Raw genomic sequence first — 18,027 nt, 5'->3', positions numbered from 1 at the left:
AGCTTTTTCACATTTGTGAAACACAGAAGGTGCATCTAGCAGAAATACCTCGCAGCAAGAGCTCACATATTCACTGGCTTCGTTCACCAGCCTGCTACCAACATACTGTGCTACAAAATGCTGTTCTCTGGGAAACAACTCAGTAATGTTCCGACCGGTTGAGAGGAGTAGATGGAGTGCACTAAAGGCAACACTTGTGCAGAGCTCGACGGACTTGTTTCTGGGATGGATGGTTTAGCCTACAGGGTTCTCCCCACAAATGCTTGACAGGCACGCATTTGTTGAATTGAGGGTGAGGTGGGTATAGGGTTTATCGTTAAGTTTGGTCTGGAAAGCTAGGCAAAGTTATATGCGATGAATGCAATTTCTTATTATTAACAATGATAATAGAGCAGAACCTTGCCATTACTTTCTTCACGATACCCAGGGAGGTGGGGGAAGATAGTACATACGAGCTGAAAAACATAGTAGCCAAACACACTGAAAAGTGAAGCTGAAAAAATCATATGAAAAAAATCGCACATTAGTGCCGCCTGCTTGTGTCACTATTTTCTGCCAGCGGCAACACAGTTCTCAAAAATTTTTGGCTCCCGTGGTTGTCGGTCGCCATAGTTTTGCTTGAGACAAGCGTCCTGAATGTCAAGTGATAGCTCTGCATCTGCTGGAGCAGCTTTCCATAGAAAGTCAGCAGCGAGGAGCGAGTGAAGCTGCGACACATGTGCACTCCTGCACTGTTGTTGCGGTGACTGCTTTAATCTAGCGCACTTCCCGTCTATCAGAACCGGGATACTCATCTGAGCCACAGGGGACAAGAAAATTAGAAGGAAAAAGGATAAAGGAAGCAGTAGCCTCAGTCAAATCACACCATAGCATCATATACAGCAGTGCCTGCGCGAGCAGCTTTCTCATTACGAGGGCGGGGCATGAGCAATACAACGGCCGCACTGAAACATTTGCTGCATGCCCTGCAGGCAGCACTTCGGTGGCAATGATGTTGCAGCAGTTCCTACCTGCAATGACCTAATTGAGTGATGGGTGGGGATCTTGGACCTGGGCGGCCAGGAGGACTGTTGGGCGTTAAAACCACTGCTGTCTGCCGTGGGGAGATCCCTGCTAGCTTAGCATGGCAGCATACTGAGCAGGAATAAGTCAAGACCAGGAGGAGAATGGATACATGCACTACAACAGTTCATTTGCAAGCAGGACTCTCAGCAATATAACTTCCAGTGCACGTGCACACCACACGAAATTATGCAGGTGCAATATGCAATTTTCACATGTTCATCTTAGACGAGCATTCACAGCTCAGAGAGTGAAATTGTTTCATTGCTTCAGACATTGTCTTCCAGTGTAAGCCATACCATATCTTATTGCCTTTGCCTTCACCTTCTTCCACTGAAATTGTTTAGCAGCGTGTCAACTGTGCTGGCTGGCTGTTCTATTTCTACATATCTTTGGAGTTTGGTGTTCATATGTCTGGACCTTTTTTTTTTTTCTTTTCTTCATCTTTGGTTAATGTGCTCTTCTTTTGTCACCTCATGCACTCATTTTCTTTTTTACCTTCTTTTCCTGTGGTCCTCAGTCAGTGTTTATTTGAGTAATAAAAGTTATAAAAGTTGGAGGTCACAGAACTGTAGTTATGACACCTAATGTTCAAATAGTTATATTTCATCATGGCTAAAAAGTGCACCTCAGAAGTACACATGAGAAGCACATTCTTTCTCACTCATCAGACACTGTGTCCACCATTATGAATATTTGCATTTTAGTTAAAAAAAATTGCGTCACACACCTAGAATTTTTTTGCAGGAAATGAATTTTCTCTTTCTTTTTGGAGAAGCTGCAATTTTAAGGAGAGACACAGGCCTCAAAATGGAATTTTATTATTGGTAATATCACAATGATTGTGTGTATCTGTGTTTCTTCCTCCTGTTTTCAAAAATATAATTAGTTTCAGTTAGTGTCAGTATTTTGGGGAACTGAAATCCAATTAGGTAATTTCTTATGGGTTGTTAAGACACTTTCCCTGAATATTTATTGGTTCCAATTGAAACGAAGCCGTAGCCAAAGACCTGCCGTGTGGAGCCATGCTGTTGATATTGTTATTGAGGTGCATCATCATTTTTTGTATAAAAATGTTCAGTTATGTTAGAGCGTCATGATTATGAAATATAGTTGGGTGACATTATTGTTGACAAAATTTGATATGTTTGATTAAGCCGTAAAAAATAGCATGGCTCCATAGTTTAGGTCTTCTTCGAATTTAGCGGTATAAGGTTAATTGAAATTGTCTCATGAAAAGTAATGAAAGCTTATGTCAAGTAACGAAAAATTGTATTTGAAGTGCATGTGCCAGCCATTCGGAGGTCATTGTGGAGGTCTCACAAAACAGTGAAATGCGGACATTCTAAGAGGATTTCGCAACAGTAAGTATTACCAGGATTTAGCAAAGAGCGCCAGCCTTCAAACAAGCTCATGATGGTGGCTAACAAGGATGCATTTTAATCTGAAATTGCCATTGTGATGCTTCGAAGCTTTCAAATATAGAGACTTTTTAGTAGTTGGAGGTCAGATTAGACCTTGAAACTTTGTAGGCAGGTGCTTTAGAGTATATTGAACCTGAAAATGTCAGTTTTGAAGAATGGAATTTTCTGCCATTTGTTTACATTTCATTTTCCCTTAAATGGCTGTGCACTAAAAGGTTGTGAGATACAGTTATGCTGTGCATGTGGGTAAAAGTCAGTTGCAAGCTACAAACAGTTTTTGAAGATTAGTTTGCTCGAACTGGTGCCTAAGGAAATACTAACTACACCCATTTTATTCAAGAACCACATGTCAGATATTTCTTGACTGCAAATAGATGAATAAACCTTTATGCAGATGCAACACTGGATGTGACCCTGCAAGGCTACCATCTTGTCTCTTGCCGGTCTCTGGAAGCTGGCTTGGGCACTGCCTCAGAGCAACCAGAACCCCTGATGAATGGCATGGCAGCAAAGAAAGATGTGCATGTTAACAACCGAATTGACCTGTACCATGATGCTTATCTGCAAGAGACATCCTTGTGCGAGGGCCCGTTGAGGTACCTGCTGACACGAATTCAGGATCTCCTAAAGGAATTCCCTGGACACCCAGGACTTGCCAAGGTATGCACACATGCTTGCAGCAGTCATGGCTCTTCCTGTGTTGCCCCTGGAAATCTGCATTTAATGTCTGCTGTGAGTACTGAACTTGCAGCAGCCTTGAACGGAGGACGTTTGGTGTCCACACAGTGAAGTCAATTGTGAGCAACACTTGACAGATGCCTTTGTGCCATCCTCCTTTGTGTCACACTTATGCATTGTGTAGTAAGGCAGACTGCATGAACATAAAACACTCAGCATGAACACAGTCCCCCCTTCCTCCCTCCTATTTCTAAGTCCAGTGTCTGTTTTCTTTTCTTTTTTTCTATTTTTCAAACATCTTAAGCCGCCCAACTGAGTAGCTTTGCATGCATTCTGGTCTTCTTCATTTATCTCTGATTTGTGCACTTCGGTATCTGCTTGCATTACTTTATTGCAATAGTCTTTGTGGCACTCTTAAATCTTTGGGGGGAAAAATACTTTGTGCATTTACTCTTTTTCAAATCCCTTGTTTTTACAGTTGAAACAAGTGTGCAACCGTGTGCTGGGCCTTCCTGTGTCATCACCAGTGATGAAAGTGCTTCAGGGACTGGAAATAGTTCTGGCTTTGGGAGAGGTATGGCTTTAAAGCTCAGTCATGAGAATTAGTATATAATCTCTAGTGCGAGTTTTTCAACTTGGAGGAGGCATATCATGCATAGCCCAGGCACAGATAGATTGGAGAGTGTTTGGAAAACTCGAATTTTTGCACATCTACACGCTGCCGGGAATGAAATACGAATGCGTATATGTCGTACTTATCTTCTTTGCAGTGAGATACTCCTTTGTAACCAACTGATGAATACCATATTTGCTCACATAATGAATCTCCCCCTTTTTTTTTTTCCTAGAAAATTTGACATCAGTATGGGAAGGGGGGGGGGGGGGGGGGTCATTAAAGGAAAAAGGTTTTGGCAGATTTTTTTGCGAAAGTCAAAATTTTATAAGTCGCCAGCTGACCTGCTCGTCTGTCCTTGTGTCCATCTGTCGTCAACAGAGGCATGCGGTCAGCCACTTCTGTGTCACCGGTGTTTAGCATTGTTCGCTTTGAAAGGTGTTTTCTGTATCATGGCGTTATTTTGTGATGCAGTTGAACCGACATATATTGAACTCACAAAAAAAAAAGCCTAAGAGTTCGATATAACATGTAAATCAATATAAAAGTAGCAGAAAATTTAATTACATACAAACATATTAAGATAGAAAAAAAATTTATTTCTGTGATAGCCACTTACTATGCACAGATTACTGAGTGAGCCATGAATATTTTGTTTCTTCATCTTCATTGCCCTCGAGAGAATACATTTTTTAGTACCGTATTTACTCGCATAATAGGCGCACTTTTTTTCCAGAAAATCCGGCTCAAAGTTCGGGGTGCGCCTATTACGCGGGGTAAAATTTCCGGAAATTTTTCGACTGGCAAAATTGAACACACCACGTAAACGCACTCGTGTATGGGCCGCACCCTGTTTTCACGAAGAAAATGTTAAAAAAAAAAGGTCCGTGTAAGGGCCACACTGAAACTTTCGGAATGCACGCGCCGAGGCCTCCGCGATCGGCTCCGGCTGCACGCAACGGGCGCTTGATCGCGGAGGCCACACGCGCACAGGAGCTTCCAGACGCCACCCAAGGCCAAGCTCATCATCATCGTTTTCCTCCGCCGCGAGTTCTTTCCTTTCTCCATGGCCGCGAGCTTTCGCTATCTATATCGCCATCAGCATCTCCAGCTCGTTTTTTGTTGTTGTTGTTGCTGTCAAGAGCCGGGATTTGCGGTAGCGCGATAGTTATCGTGGTTTATGGCTTTGCCGCGGAGCGTTGATGTTTTAGCTCGACGGGCAAGCACCTTAACAGCTACACGGCTGGGAGTTTGCTCTCGAACGCGGCAAGCGTGCGGCAGGTCGGAAAATACGACGTGGCCGAGAAGTGCGGCAGTTGCGACTGCGTCGTCCCTAAATTTTCGTACGCGACTCCAAGCGCCGAGGTTTTCGCGGGCCTAAGTCTGGAACGTTTCCGGCTGGAGATGAAGCTTTCCAAACAGACGTTTAAAGTGAGCATCCCTGAAAACTGTGTGCGGCTGTTCTACGCGATGTCGTTGTACGTGCTGTGGGTCCGCAGCAGCTGCGACGGCAGCAGCACTAGTAGGGACTAGCAGTCAGTTCAGCAAAAACTTTGTTAAAATAAAGATTGGGAAGCGGGGGGTGGCGAGGCGTCGGCTTGCAATCGTGTAAATACAGTATTGATCACAGTGCCAAGTTTGGGGTGCGCCTATTATGCGCGGAAATAAAAAAATCTGATTTTTCGCGCCCTAACTAGGGGTGCGCCTATTATGCGAGTGCGCCTATTACGCGAGTAAATACGGTATTGTCGATTGACCCCAAACAGCTGAGACCGCAGCCTTTTATCAACGTGCGATAGCAACGAACCATGTGACGCACACGGAGCACATCAAAGCGCATGGGCATAGGTTCTCTCAAGGCCTCATCACAATTCGCACGAGTGGTGCCCTGGTTCTCTATGACATCAGCAATGATGTCTTCGTCTGTGAGTTCTCCTGCAGTCATCCACGGAGACAATGTCCTCTACGGCTGCCCCATCGCAAATAGCACTAGGAAACTCGAAGCAACTGTTTCTACATATTATCAAGACCCGCGAAGGTTTCATCAAGCTTACGTGACAAAAAATTTACTCCATCTTTTCCGGGAAAGCAGAGACCAGGATGTAGGAAGTAATTCTGTATAGTTTTGTTTTTCGGACTTTTCCTACATCTAACCTTCACTGCACGGATTATTCCCTGGTCCAAGGTTTGAAGCACTGACATAGCATTCAATTTTGCTGAAACTTGTGCTGAAGCTGTGTCATGTTACTGAAACTAGTGCTGCAGCGGTGGGCATAGCTGTTGTCTATGCTGAGGCAGACGTTGTGATGTTGGCCTACAAGGTCACCGTTTGAAGACCACAGCCACTTCGCAAAATGTTTGCAGGTCATCCACGCTCTTTGGTTGGACCTCTAAGTCACCAGAACTGAAAGCACATTCTGCAAGCGTCGCGTAGACTTGATTTTTCCTTTGGATCTCTTTCCCGCTTTAGCCTAAACGTCGGCCTTGTCCTTCAAAATGGTGCTCAACATGCTGCTCGGAATCTTGTACTCTGTGCCGACTTTGGATATCTTTTCACTTTGTACAACTCACTTGATAATTTCCAGTTTCATGGAAAATGGGAGGGTCTACCATTTCGCGGCTGCCATCGCGCACACGCAGAGACAACGAAAACCATACGAAATTGCTGGTGGCAGCATGACACACAATACATGTGAACTTCATGGCAACACGGCCACAACTGGCGCAGCACTCTAGAAGCACATTCTCGTTGGCTGGGTATGCGCCCGCTATCGACGTCATCCACGTCTTCATTGTTCTGCGCACGTTGCGTAGCACAATAGCACCAATAGCGACCCGGCAGTTCCATGTGGGAAAACTTAACTTCCGGAGATGTGCTGGGGGAAAGCCAGCTTCTTGAGTCTCCCGGTGTTGCCCGGATGTTTGGCCTATCAGGTGTGGTGGCTAATTTTTATACGATATTACTGTACATTTCCCTCTATATTCACATTGCAGCTTTACGGTGGTCAGAAATTATTCGATATGAAAGATAATTCGACCTAACTGAGTTAGATTTAATTGGATTCCACTGTAGTCTATTGTGCCGGCTAGTCATGCTGAAGTAAAGTGAACATGCTGAACACTGCCACTGAAGATGAGGTGAACATTTTTTGCGCGAGGTTAGCAAAACTCTCGGGACGGTTACGAGTATGTTATGTGCATATTTAAGTGTTAGCTGTGGTGTAAGAGATGTGTTTAGAATTTGGTCTCCCGATCTCGAGCTCGCCAAATCGCTTGGGCATTGAAGGTCCTGCTTCCCTCAGCATTTCAGTGAAGATGATGTTTTACAGCGTTCTGGTTTAAACTGCTGCGCTACTCTTCTTCGGTCGAGTGTTCATCGGCTTTCTAAGCATGCATACACTGGCACAGCCGGGCGCACAGCACGCGCCAAGCAAGCCACCCTTGACACCACCACCAAGCGCACCCCCCCCGCAGGAGATCTCATCAAAAGATAACACAGCATCTTGGCATGCTGCCAAGGCCCATGCTATGGAGGGTGTGAAAGTGAGGAACACTGTAAAATGGTAAAAAAAAAAGTAAATTCTAATTGACAAAGTGGTTGGGGGAGGGGGGGTTCATTATGGTAGTAAGTGCGTTATGTGCTTTGGTAAACCATTTGCTCAGAAATACGAATCATGCTATTTGCGCTGTGCGCTGGCCTGACTGTACATAGTGCACTTTGGCCAGGCAATTTTAATAACTCATATCTGCCATGACGATGTCATTGGGATTCTGCTGTATTAATTATTATGATTATTATTGTAATTCTTGTTGTCATTGATGGAAAACTCAACAAGAAATATCCACTCTTAACTGAAGGTATATAGCTATGATTGTTTGTATTATGGATTAAAAGCTTAAAAAAGAGCAATTCTCTCACATTCCTGTCCCTCCAAGAGTGAAGTGCCCTAATTTTCGGTACACATGTTTTGACTGTGCAGTTATGACATGCTGAGTACAGCTGCGCATGGTCATAGTAGAAGTTGTCTTACCCACTGGTTTACCGGCAGGGTGCATGGTTTTTCTCTTCTTTTTCTGTACCTTTTGGTTCAGATGCCTTAACTCTAAGACTCGATTTGTATTTTATTTGTTTAAGCAGTCAGTAGCCTGCTAGCGCTCATTGTATGTCTCGTTGCAGGAGTGGGAAAGTGGAGCTCACAGGAAAATCTCCATTGCCCCTGAGCTGAACGCTGTCACGCACCTGGTACTACGGTGGCGAAAAATGGAGCTCCAGTAAGTGCTTCAAATGTTGCTAGTCGAAGGCTACCGTAGGGTGCCTTGTGACCCACTCTGGTGGCCAAGTGGTTTTGACATTCGGCTGCTGAGCCCAAGGTTGCAAAGTAGAATTCCAGGTGTGGTGGTAGCAGTTAAGTGTAGGCAAAGAGCAGACATGTCCATGTGCTGCACTATGTCAGCAGATGTCATACTCCAGGTGGCTAAAAACAACCCGCATTCAATTAATAATAACTGTCTCTATAGTGAAACACTCTGATTAGTCCCAAATTAAAGGGGGCGAAGGAGAGATGGAGTTTGAGGCGTGGGCCAGAGGTATTCGAAATATTCGCTTCGAAATTATGCGAAGAAAATTGCTATTCACTTCGAACTAAAAAACTGCTATTCGCCGATGCCATCTGTTATAGCTTTAGTTTAGCCATTGAGCTAAACCCTCTCCCCCACCCTCTCTCTCTCTCTCTCTCTCATTTCTTGCACTTTACCTCTCCCCTAAAAGTGGAGAGGGTATTTTTCCTTGTTTTACTTTCACCACCTGCCATGGTTGTGCTAGCAGGTCATGAATTCAGTTGATTTGGCAGGTGGCAATTGAATTAACTTAATTAATATAATTAAATGAAATAATCAACTAAGTAAGTAAGGTCTTGCAGCTTACTCTATATATTCCACAGTAGAATGGAGGGTAATGTGGCTAAACCAAAGCTTTAACAGATTTCACTGTGAAAAACTTTGGGCTTGTACAATGGGTTTAAATGTGTTTTTTACCATTTTCTTAAATAAATGTGCCCACATATTGATTCTCTGACTTGCTCCCATGTTTCCTGTACTTTTCAGCAACTGGCCCCAGTGCCTAGATGCAGTCCATAAAAAAGTGCAGGAAACCAGTGCTCGGTGGTGGTTCTTCCTCTACCAGCTTCTGGCTGCCCTTGTGCAGGTACAGTTCATGGGCTGTTCACGAGCTGCATTCACAAGATCCATTGGAATGTCTGCTAATCTGTTGTTGTAGAAGTAGCCGGAAAATTTTGAAATGTGTTAGAGGCTTACGGAAAGAATGAAGTGGCCTGGTTGTGTACTGATGGCTGTGAGAACTTTATTCTCTGAGTCGTATAGTGATAGCACATCATATGGACAAATGTTCGGACTAGTTTAGGAACGCAGGCAGGGAAGAACAGGCCTACACTGTTTCTACATTGTTCAATAACCTTTTACTGCTGAAAGCAGGGTGGCAGTTAGCATTGCCTTTACTATCACATCGAGCTGTTATCACAAGTGCCACTGAGCACTGAGAGGAAGATTGCAGCCCCAAAATTAGTTCCTTGATGTATCATTTCTTATATCAGCCAGCATTGTCCTTCCCCAGTCTGTTCATTATCAGCATACTGTCATGTTTAGGAATTTTCTCTTCTTATTTTTCACTCCTCCTGCTTTTCTGTTGTCTTCTTTGGTGAGTGAATGCTACCACGAAGGAAAACGGCTGTTCACCAGCGAATGAGCACCATCTTTACAGAAAGCACCCTTTCTGCAGAGGCACGAGACAAGCCATGCTTTGGCTCTAGCATACAAACTCGGAGACAGTGCTTTATATGTTTTGTAAATATGCTTTACATGGCATATACCCACCTGCATGCTCTTTTTATTCTTTGTTAGTGTCTTCTTTTGTGTGTTTTGCTCATGTGCTGCTTTGTTTTGTGTCCTCATTTCCACTTTCTGAAACCTATTTGTGTAGCATACTTTGCTAAAGGTATCCAGCCATCCGTTGTCATTAGTACTAGTAAATAGGATCGTTTATCGCCCACAGACTGTTGCCTGTTGGGGGCATCATTGTAAGATATCCAAGGCATTTCTTTTCAAAGAACAAATCCAGTGGCTTGGTTGGCACAGCTCTCCTTAAGTTATGAGGAGGAGGAGGAGGTAGAAGAGAAAAAGCAGGGAGGTTAACCAGAAGAATAATCGGTTTGCTACCCTACACGGGGGGAAAGGAGTGAGGGGATAAAAAATGAAAGAGAAAAGAGAGCAGCAGAAAATTGAAGTCACTCTAATAAGTCAGTGTTCGTTGAAGTCGCAGCCTGTTGTGCAGGCCAGAAGTTCGTAAGAAGCGAAGCAGTGCCTTGGAGGCCTTCACCGCTGACAATCGCCGCGGCCAGTGGCCGAGAATCTTCATTTCCGTCAGTGGGCATGGATCTAGGCACTCCAGCGCACGGCAGAGTGACTGCCTTTCGGAGCTGTAGGCAGGGCAGTCACAAAGAATGTGGGATATAGTCTCGTCATACCCGCAGATGGCACATGCAGTGCTATCAGCCATGCCAATCAAGAAAGAGTATTGGTTGGTGAAAGCTACACCAAGCCACAGGCAACACAGCAAAGTGTCTTCACGTCGTGGTAGGCCGGATGAAGCCGGAGCATCAGATCTGGGTCCAAGGATTTTAAACGTGAATTGCAAAATTGGCCGGAATTCCACGTGGCAAGCGTGATGTCCCGCAGAAGTGTGCGAAGCCTGCCCGCTGCGTCTGATCTCGAAATGGGCATCGACACGAAATCGCACCTTCAACTGCTCGCCCGAAACCTGACTGTAACGTCGTGGTCTGCCCCTGGAGGTTGGACACCCCGCTCGCATCACTTCAACCTCTTGCTCCAACATCACATACCATTCGGCCTCCCCCGCAGTGATACTACGCTGTTGTGCCGCCTGTGGCTGGGAGTGGCGTTCACAAACGCCTATTCCCATCTCATCTCAATGGCTGACTCTCCTGCGTGTGGCCTGTGTGGTTGTGACGAGACGATCAGCCACCTCCTCTGTGACTGCCCTCGTTTTGAGCGAGAGCGCGGTTGCCTAGTTGCTTCTCTGCTCCGCTTGGACTCGCGTCCTTTAACAGAGTCTAACGTTCTGGGGCCTTGGACACAACCTTCCAGACAACGGAAAGCGGTGAAAGCGCTCCTGAATTTCCTAAGGGACTCGGGGTTGCATTCCCGCCTATAATCTTTATGTTTTCAGTGCGCGCCCTCTGTCCCTGTGACATAGTGGTCGATGGACACTTGACAGACTCATTTCTTTGCCGCTCTTTTTCCTTTTTTCCCCTTTGTTCCCCTCCCCAAGTCTAGGGTAGCCAACTGGGCATCGCCTGGTTAACCTCCCTGCCTTTCCGTCCTTTTCTCTCTCTCTCTCTCTATATGAGGTTACATATATATTCCTCTCTACAATTTTAAAGCCTTAAGTTATGAGGTTTTAAAATTGTAGGGAGGAATATATATGTATATGCTCTGCCCGTACGTACCTGACAGGGAGGCCACACCTCACCCCATGATCACTAGCACCGCAGCATGCAAGCCAACCACGGCGGGCTGTGCCCTTGAGAACTAAGGATTACGACAAAGTGCTGACACAAGTGGCATTTATTGCTACAGAAACAATAACCTCCGGCTAGCGAGAAACGAGAGGATCCTCGGAAGGCTACATATAGAGAGCCAAGGATGTTCGACTCACCAGTCTAGGTAATTACGGGCGAATGTTTGCACGGGTCAGGGCTGGGTGACACCGATGCTCACAAGAATTGTTCCTGCGAGGCTGCATTCCGCCAACAAAAAGTGGTGCTGCAAGCGGCCGTCCGAGTGCTTCCAGTTACCCAAGCCAAAGGCTCCAGATCAGCTTTTTCCCATGCCGGCGTGGCGCTTTTGTAGTAAGCGGCACTCACTATGCAGGCACTGGCACCCTCCATTGCTAACTAGCGTAGCTAAGCAAGAAGGTTGAGGGTGTTGCTAGGGGGTTGTGTGGGGGAGCTTGACTGCAGGGGACAAGCACCTGGCAAGTTCCCACAAAGCTCACCCATGTGCATACTCTGTGTGTTGTCATGCTGCAGGAAAAAGGCCAGCTGAGTGGGGACACGCAGCAACAGGTCAGGGACCAGCTGGTGCACTTCCTGGACAAGAGCCAACTTGGAGAGTTTGAGTTCCGGCTGCTGCTGCTGCGGCCTTTCCTGCACGAGGCCCAGCAAGCAGGCTCACCCCTGGCTGGTCTGCTGTTTAACCTGTGGCACTTCTATGGCCAGTACCTGCCTTCTGTCCATGCTCGCATTCAGGCAGATAGGGAGCCTATCGAGAAGAAGCTCAAGGTGGGTTTACAGGAATTTCTAAGCCTCATCACTGCAAGACGGGGCCCTGACGTTAGGTCATTCTTTCCGGAAGCTGCCCATTTTTTTTAGCTGTAGCGTGACTATACCTGTTCAGCCTGAACTACCGTACATACTTGTGTAAAGGCCACACTTCTTTTTTTTTTTTGCAGCTTTTATGAGATGCAGCTCTTACCAGTATTTTTCCATACATTTTTTGCAGACTACTCTGAAGGCCCGATTATACGTCCCCGTGTAATGCAGTGACACACAATTTTATGACGATTTAGCGCAGCCTCAACGATTCCTTTAAATACATAATGCATTGAAAGTATGGATTATGCAACATGCGCCCGACAACCAGTGCAAATTAACCACCCAGAGTAAGACAGGTTACTAATCGTTTAACTGTAGGGTAGTGAGTAATCTTGGCCGATGATTTGGAGCGATGTTCCACGCGTGCGTCCCGCGGCGGCCTTTGCCTGGCCTGCTTTACTGCGGCGCGCATTCCACTGGTGCTCGAGCATGGCAGGTGGTGGCGTGTTTCCACAAGTGGGAACATCCCATTCTGGCTTCTGCTCAGAATAACATTGCATTCTTTCTGGTGCGAACACCGAGCACACAAGACGAGTTAGCAGCACTGAAGCACCGTGTGTGCTCACGGTTCCAGGAAAGTCCGGTGCACAGGACGATGCATCCGTGGTCATACCTAGTGCCACAGACAGTTATCATCGTTTATTAGCTCTCAGTGGACCGTACCACATGGGCAAAATTATGCACAGATGAAAGAGCTCCTTTGGTTCACATTTTTTTGCATCCCAAATTATTGGCAGCCAAGTTGGGAGCACAGCCCTTACATGAGTACATACAGTAATCTGTGATGATAGTAACATGAGGGTCAAATTTGTAGGCACTTAAAGGAAAAATATAAAAAGAAAAAACAGGAATTTAATGAGAGGAACAATGCCGCAGCATAGGAAAAGATAAGAAGAAGTTTACAATCAGAAGTACAACAAATGGCTTTTGCATGCTCTTTCTGTTTCGAGAGAGCCACACTATAGATTATCGGATAAGACTGATACGAAGATAAATAATGAGTCTTACTGCACCACCATTGCGTCTAGCTTGCGCTTTAGCTGCCTCATTGTAAAAACGAAACTTCTCCCAGTCACTCAACTGAGCGGGGAGTCATATGCCTCCCGAACATAGTGGCTGCATTGGCTTTTCTCTTTTCTTTCTTTCTTTCTTTGGCCACTGTTGCACAAGGCACTGCACTCGCAAGCCACTCGCGAGGTCTAGTGAGAAACGCAGGCATTCATTTGCTCATTGTTGCTCTTGGGTGCTGGTGTAAGCGTGCATTTCACTCTGTTCCATTCTTCTGCACAGGAATTTGTGAAGATCATTCGTTGGAAGGACATCAGCTTCTTGGCCATCAAGCAAGCTATAGAGAAATCCCACAGAGTGCTCGCCTCTCATGTTCGAGATTTCCAGGTGGGTTGTAAGATGAACTGCACTACTATTTTCTTTGCTAGTAGCGTATTCGTTTCATTTTGGGTATAGAGTTCAAGTGTACAGCAAGTGTATAGTCAAATACATTTTAGGCCGTTTGCAGATGCACATTTCTCCGTAAAAGAAGCACTGAGAAGTTTTATTTGGCTGTTTTATTATTTGTATGTACATGTGCATCTAAATTTTTATCTCACAAAGTGAACTAACTTTATATTTTTTTGTCCTTGAGATAGTTTCTCATGTCTTCTTTCTTTGCTTTTATGGTTAGTTCCTTTTTAAGGAACCCATTGTGAAACTTGCATTAAACTAGAGATGGCGCTTTCTCAGGACTTCCTACTGAATATTCTCGCTCCTCATTTTTATTTTAAGACTCTAAGCTCGTTCCTCATGTTAGAGAGGTTCCTCATTTCTGCAAACTGTTGTTCCAGGCTTTTCTATTTCTCCTCATTTTTTTAAGCAACATTGAGTGGTGTACCGCAGTCCTTGAGCTGTTGAACATGGCAGTAATGATTCTTATCTTTTTTTTTTCTTTTTCTTTTGATGCAGCGGGTGCTTGAGCAGGATGCTAACTGTGCATTTGGCAAACCAGCCAAGGAGACAGAACCTGAACAGCCCGGCTCCCTGTGCCTTAAAGTCAGGCCCAGCCAGTTACTGGGCCCCGTGCCTGAACGTCGGGTACATGTGCAGTTGCTTTTTTTTTATTTTTCCTTACCAGTGTTGCCATCAGGGTCACTTGCAACCAATATTTCTGCTTTGCTTTTGTCTCACTTTCCCTTCTTTATGTTTCCAAGGTGTCTAATTGATGATAAATATAAATAAATCTTAATATAACGAGTTCAGTAAAATTAGGAGCCTATTGTGTTACACTGAAGTTTTGCCGCATTTTAAAGGGCCCACGAAACGGATTGGGTCTGAATCATGAGAGGGAAATGAGTAGAAGAATAAAAAAGGTGGCGCTCATATGGCAGGTTCTTTCAGACCAAGAATGTCAATTTATTTATCAGTTGTATCCTATCAGTACTAACCTATGGGGCACGAACGTGGAGGCTAACGAAAAGGGTTCAGCTTAAGTTAATGACAATGCAGCAAGCTATGGAAAGAAAAATGATGGGTGTAATGTTAAGAGACGGGAAGCAGGCAGAATGGGTGAGTGAACAAACATGGGTTAATGACATTGTTATCGAAATCAAGAGGAAGAAATGGGCTCGGGCAGGGCATGTAATGCGAAGGCAGGATAACCGCTGGTCCGTAAGGGTAACGGAGTGGATTTCAAGAGAATTCAAGCACAGCAGAAAGCGGCAGAAGGTTAGGTGGGCGGTTGAGATTAAGAAGGTGATGTATTATACTTTGTAGTTGGCGCACTGCTGGCTATTGCTAGGTATGAAGACAGTCTCCCAAATATGTGCTACGGACATGAGATTAGCTTGTTTTTGTAGAAATGTGGTGGCTAGCTGTTATCTGTGCCACGTTTTAGAGTGCTTTTCAGTTGCATATAACACTGCTAGGCTTTAAAAGGCTGGCTGCAGAGTGCCTTGTGACTTGTTAAATGCTTGCATGAAATGCAGCTGGTAGGTTGGCTTGCACGGTCAGCCTGTCATTCTTGGCAAGCACATAGTTTGCTTTTGTTTTACTTTTCTACAATGCACAAGAAGTGCTAGCAACATTTGTGCCACACTTTTTTTTTCAAATTTTGTTTTGTGCCTAACACATTTTATGCTGTTAATGATTTTGACATTTGTTCACTGACTGCAGTGTTTAATAAAATGAGTGTGTCCATAAAAAGGAAACTGATAGGCATTTCTTACAGTATAAGCTTCTATTTCTTGTTTCATTCCAAATGCAGTTCTTAATATCAGATTTAAAACTTGGTTGCACTTAGTCGTTATTCTATTCCATCCAGAGGAACTTTATTTAGTTTGAAATTTTACTGTCAGCATGTGCCTTGTCACAAAAGGTGTTTTGAAGATTAACGATGTCACAAATGCCCATCCTTTTTGTCCTTCCTTTCAGGACGAGCAGCACCGCTATGCTTGGAGGATGCGGCAGCTGCTGAACCGAGTGATGCGCAACATGGAGTTGGTCGGCTTGACACAAGAGCTGGATGACCTGGCCGCTGAAGTGGCAGCCAGTGTGCAGGCATTTGAGCAAGAGGATGCCATCCTGGTGAGTAAACATTATCCGCAGCCACAATCAACAGTAGAAACTCATTAATTCAAGCCTTGTTAGTTCAGAAATCTACACAAATTGAACTCGTTTATTCTCGTTTACGCTCGTTTATTCAACTGAAGCTGGGCTCACACTGGTCAGTAATTTCGATGCATTTGCAATTTGGATACCACCAATTATGTGGAGTCCTATAGAATGTGCCAAGTTTTTCCTGCAGTGCATTTCATGCTTGCACCTACTATCAACAAGGTGGGCTGCAATTTCTTGTTAAACCATCAGCTTGCATTCGAGTAAATATAGTAGTTACCATATTTACTCGAATGTAACATTACACGAATGTAACACGAGACTAACAGATGCCAAAAAAATATCTACCTTTAGTGGATATTGTGGCCAACATTTGCCCTTTTTTTTTTTTTTTTCAAAAACTTTCACTGTTTCTCGTCTTCAGAGGCCGAGTTCTCGGAAACCGAGTCCTTTCCTCTGTCATGCTCTCAGACGATGTCACCCTTAGTGCTGTTGAGGTCATTCGATATGAAGCATTTCTTGAATGACCTAACGGCCATGTCATGAGGGAGCCTGTACTAAGTAGCAGGCACCCACTCAGCGATCTGCGGTGAGCATGGTCGCTGGATTCTTCCCGAGGGCGTCGGTCCATGATCCTCCTGGTTCCTAGCAATGTACAGCTTTCGCATCGCGTTCTTAAATGGTTTATTTAGACAAATGTCCTGGTTTCTTTATTCTTGGTGGTTGTCTCGGTGGTTTATATAGGCACCGTGGCAGCAGCACATAAGACATCCTCCCAGGAATAGCAACAAGGTGGGTTTTTGTGTTCTCCGGCTTCATCTTCACCTCTGGGGAAAGGTGCCTGCAAAACGAATCCTTTCACTTGACCACAATTATGGAATAGCCGCACATAGTTCTGTGTGTAAATCACAAAAAATCCATCAGTGGTCTCTGAATGCTTGAGTCATTCCACTCCAGTGAAGCACTTGTTTTGAGCCTTCATGTTGGACGTCCAATACACAATAGCTTCCTCAGCTGCAGGCAGTGAACTGACTAACACGGCAGTCACTAGTTGGCAGCAGAGGCACCTCCTGGAAAATTTTCGTACTAGTGCTTTTTTCGAAAACTTTTAAAACCTTTTTGGTTGCGTTTTCACTACCCATTGTACAAAGGTACACACATCAAAGGCAGATATATAGAAAAGGTCACTTGCTTTTTCTAACTCTGAAATGGAGAGTGCTTTGATGCATCTGTTTTCTGCTCGTATTGTTCCTGCTTTTTTTTCCTTATGTCAAGAGTTGTCCCGGGGCCACCTCTTTTTCGTATGTGCATGTTCCTCATATAAAGGGTGTCCCTCATAGTCTTGAGTCGCTTTGGGACATTAAACCCCAGTAAACCAAACCTCATATAAAGGTTCGCACCTACGAACATTTGTTGTGCGTGCAAGATTTCTAGAGCCACAAGGAACTGCCTCTGTGTTTTAGAAATGAACGCAAGTTCCCAACTGACGTCGCTGATTATATAGCCTTCCTTTCGAAGCCATTGAATGTCTGAGCAAATCACTCTGCTTGCCTGTGCAGGCCAAGGCAGGGGGCGGCCAGTCGGAGCCAGAAGCAGAGCGTGAGAAGCGCAAGAAGCAAGTGCGCCTGGCCCAGCAGCGCAAACGCAAGGCTTTGGCTGACCTGCTGAAGACCCTGGCCCAAATGGGTGAGTTCAAGCATGGAAGAGAGTTGATGGAGCCAGTAACCATGTTATGCACACAGTGTGCTGGAGACAGTCCTTTTATTAAGCATGAAATGCTTTTAGCTCCCGTTGTCGGCAGTGTGGTGACGTCACGCCGAGACTTAGAGCCAACATTCGGGGCACTGAATTCCACTCATCCGGGCACCATATGAGATTTAACGAGACTCTCTAAGAGAGAGGGCTGCTTAGAGCAAGAGGGGAGATCTAGGGCGAGAAGGGCTTTGCGCGGAAAAACTGCTTCCGCGCCGTCCCCAAAGATGGCGCTGCGGTCCCACACTCACGCATGTAAAAGACCGGCCGCTGCGCCTTCAGCCCCTTTGGCAGGCAGATGTATACACGCTCGTGGAGTATTCAAACGTGCTGCATATACATTCTTGTCAGGCCTGCATCTCGTCGTGTCCGTGTACACTTCTGTATCGTCCTGCATTTCAATGCCGCCACCGTCACAGCTGCT

At 45.2% G+C, this 18,027-nt stretch overlaps 1 protein-coding gene across 5 annotated transcripts in view; it reads left to right on the top strand.

Moving 5' to 3' along the window:
* The window catches only part of LOC149359076 (midasin), a 147,938-nt gene that overhangs the window by 101,350 nt on the left and 28,561 nt on the right, over window positions 1–18,027 (top strand). For 3 of the 5 annotated variants that reach the window (XM_089571242.1, XM_089571244.1, XM_089571246.1), the window contains 9 exons: window positions 2,881–3,146; window positions 3,643–3,738; window positions 7,955–8,049; window positions 8,881–8,980; window positions 11,901–12,152; window positions 13,536–13,640; window positions 14,205–14,339; window positions 15,669–15,821; window positions 17,411–17,537. In XM_089571242.1, coding sequence (XP_089427368.1) covers window positions 2,881–3,146; window positions 3,643–3,738; window positions 7,955–8,049; window positions 8,881–8,980; window positions 11,901–12,152; window positions 13,536–13,640; window positions 14,205–14,339; window positions 15,669–15,821; window positions 17,411–17,537 — 1,329 coding nt within the window. The remainder of the gene's footprint in view (window positions 1–2,880; window positions 3,147–3,642; window positions 3,739–7,954; window positions 8,050–8,880; window positions 8,981–11,900; window positions 12,153–13,535; window positions 13,641–14,204; window positions 14,340–15,668; window positions 15,822–17,410; window positions 17,538–18,027) is intronic. The other 2 variants (XM_089571243.1, XM_089571245.1) reach the window with 1 other exon arrangement.

This window comes from Amblyomma mixtum, chromosome 2 (assembly GCF_055824585.1).
Source record: "Amblyomma mixtum isolate Tamu chromosome 2, ASM5582458v1, whole genome shotgun sequence".
Taxonomy (NCBI): Eukaryota; Metazoa; Arthropoda; class Arachnida; order Ixodida; family Ixodidae; genus Amblyomma; species Amblyomma mixtum.
This window is presented reverse-complemented; position numbering and strand designations above follow the sequence as displayed.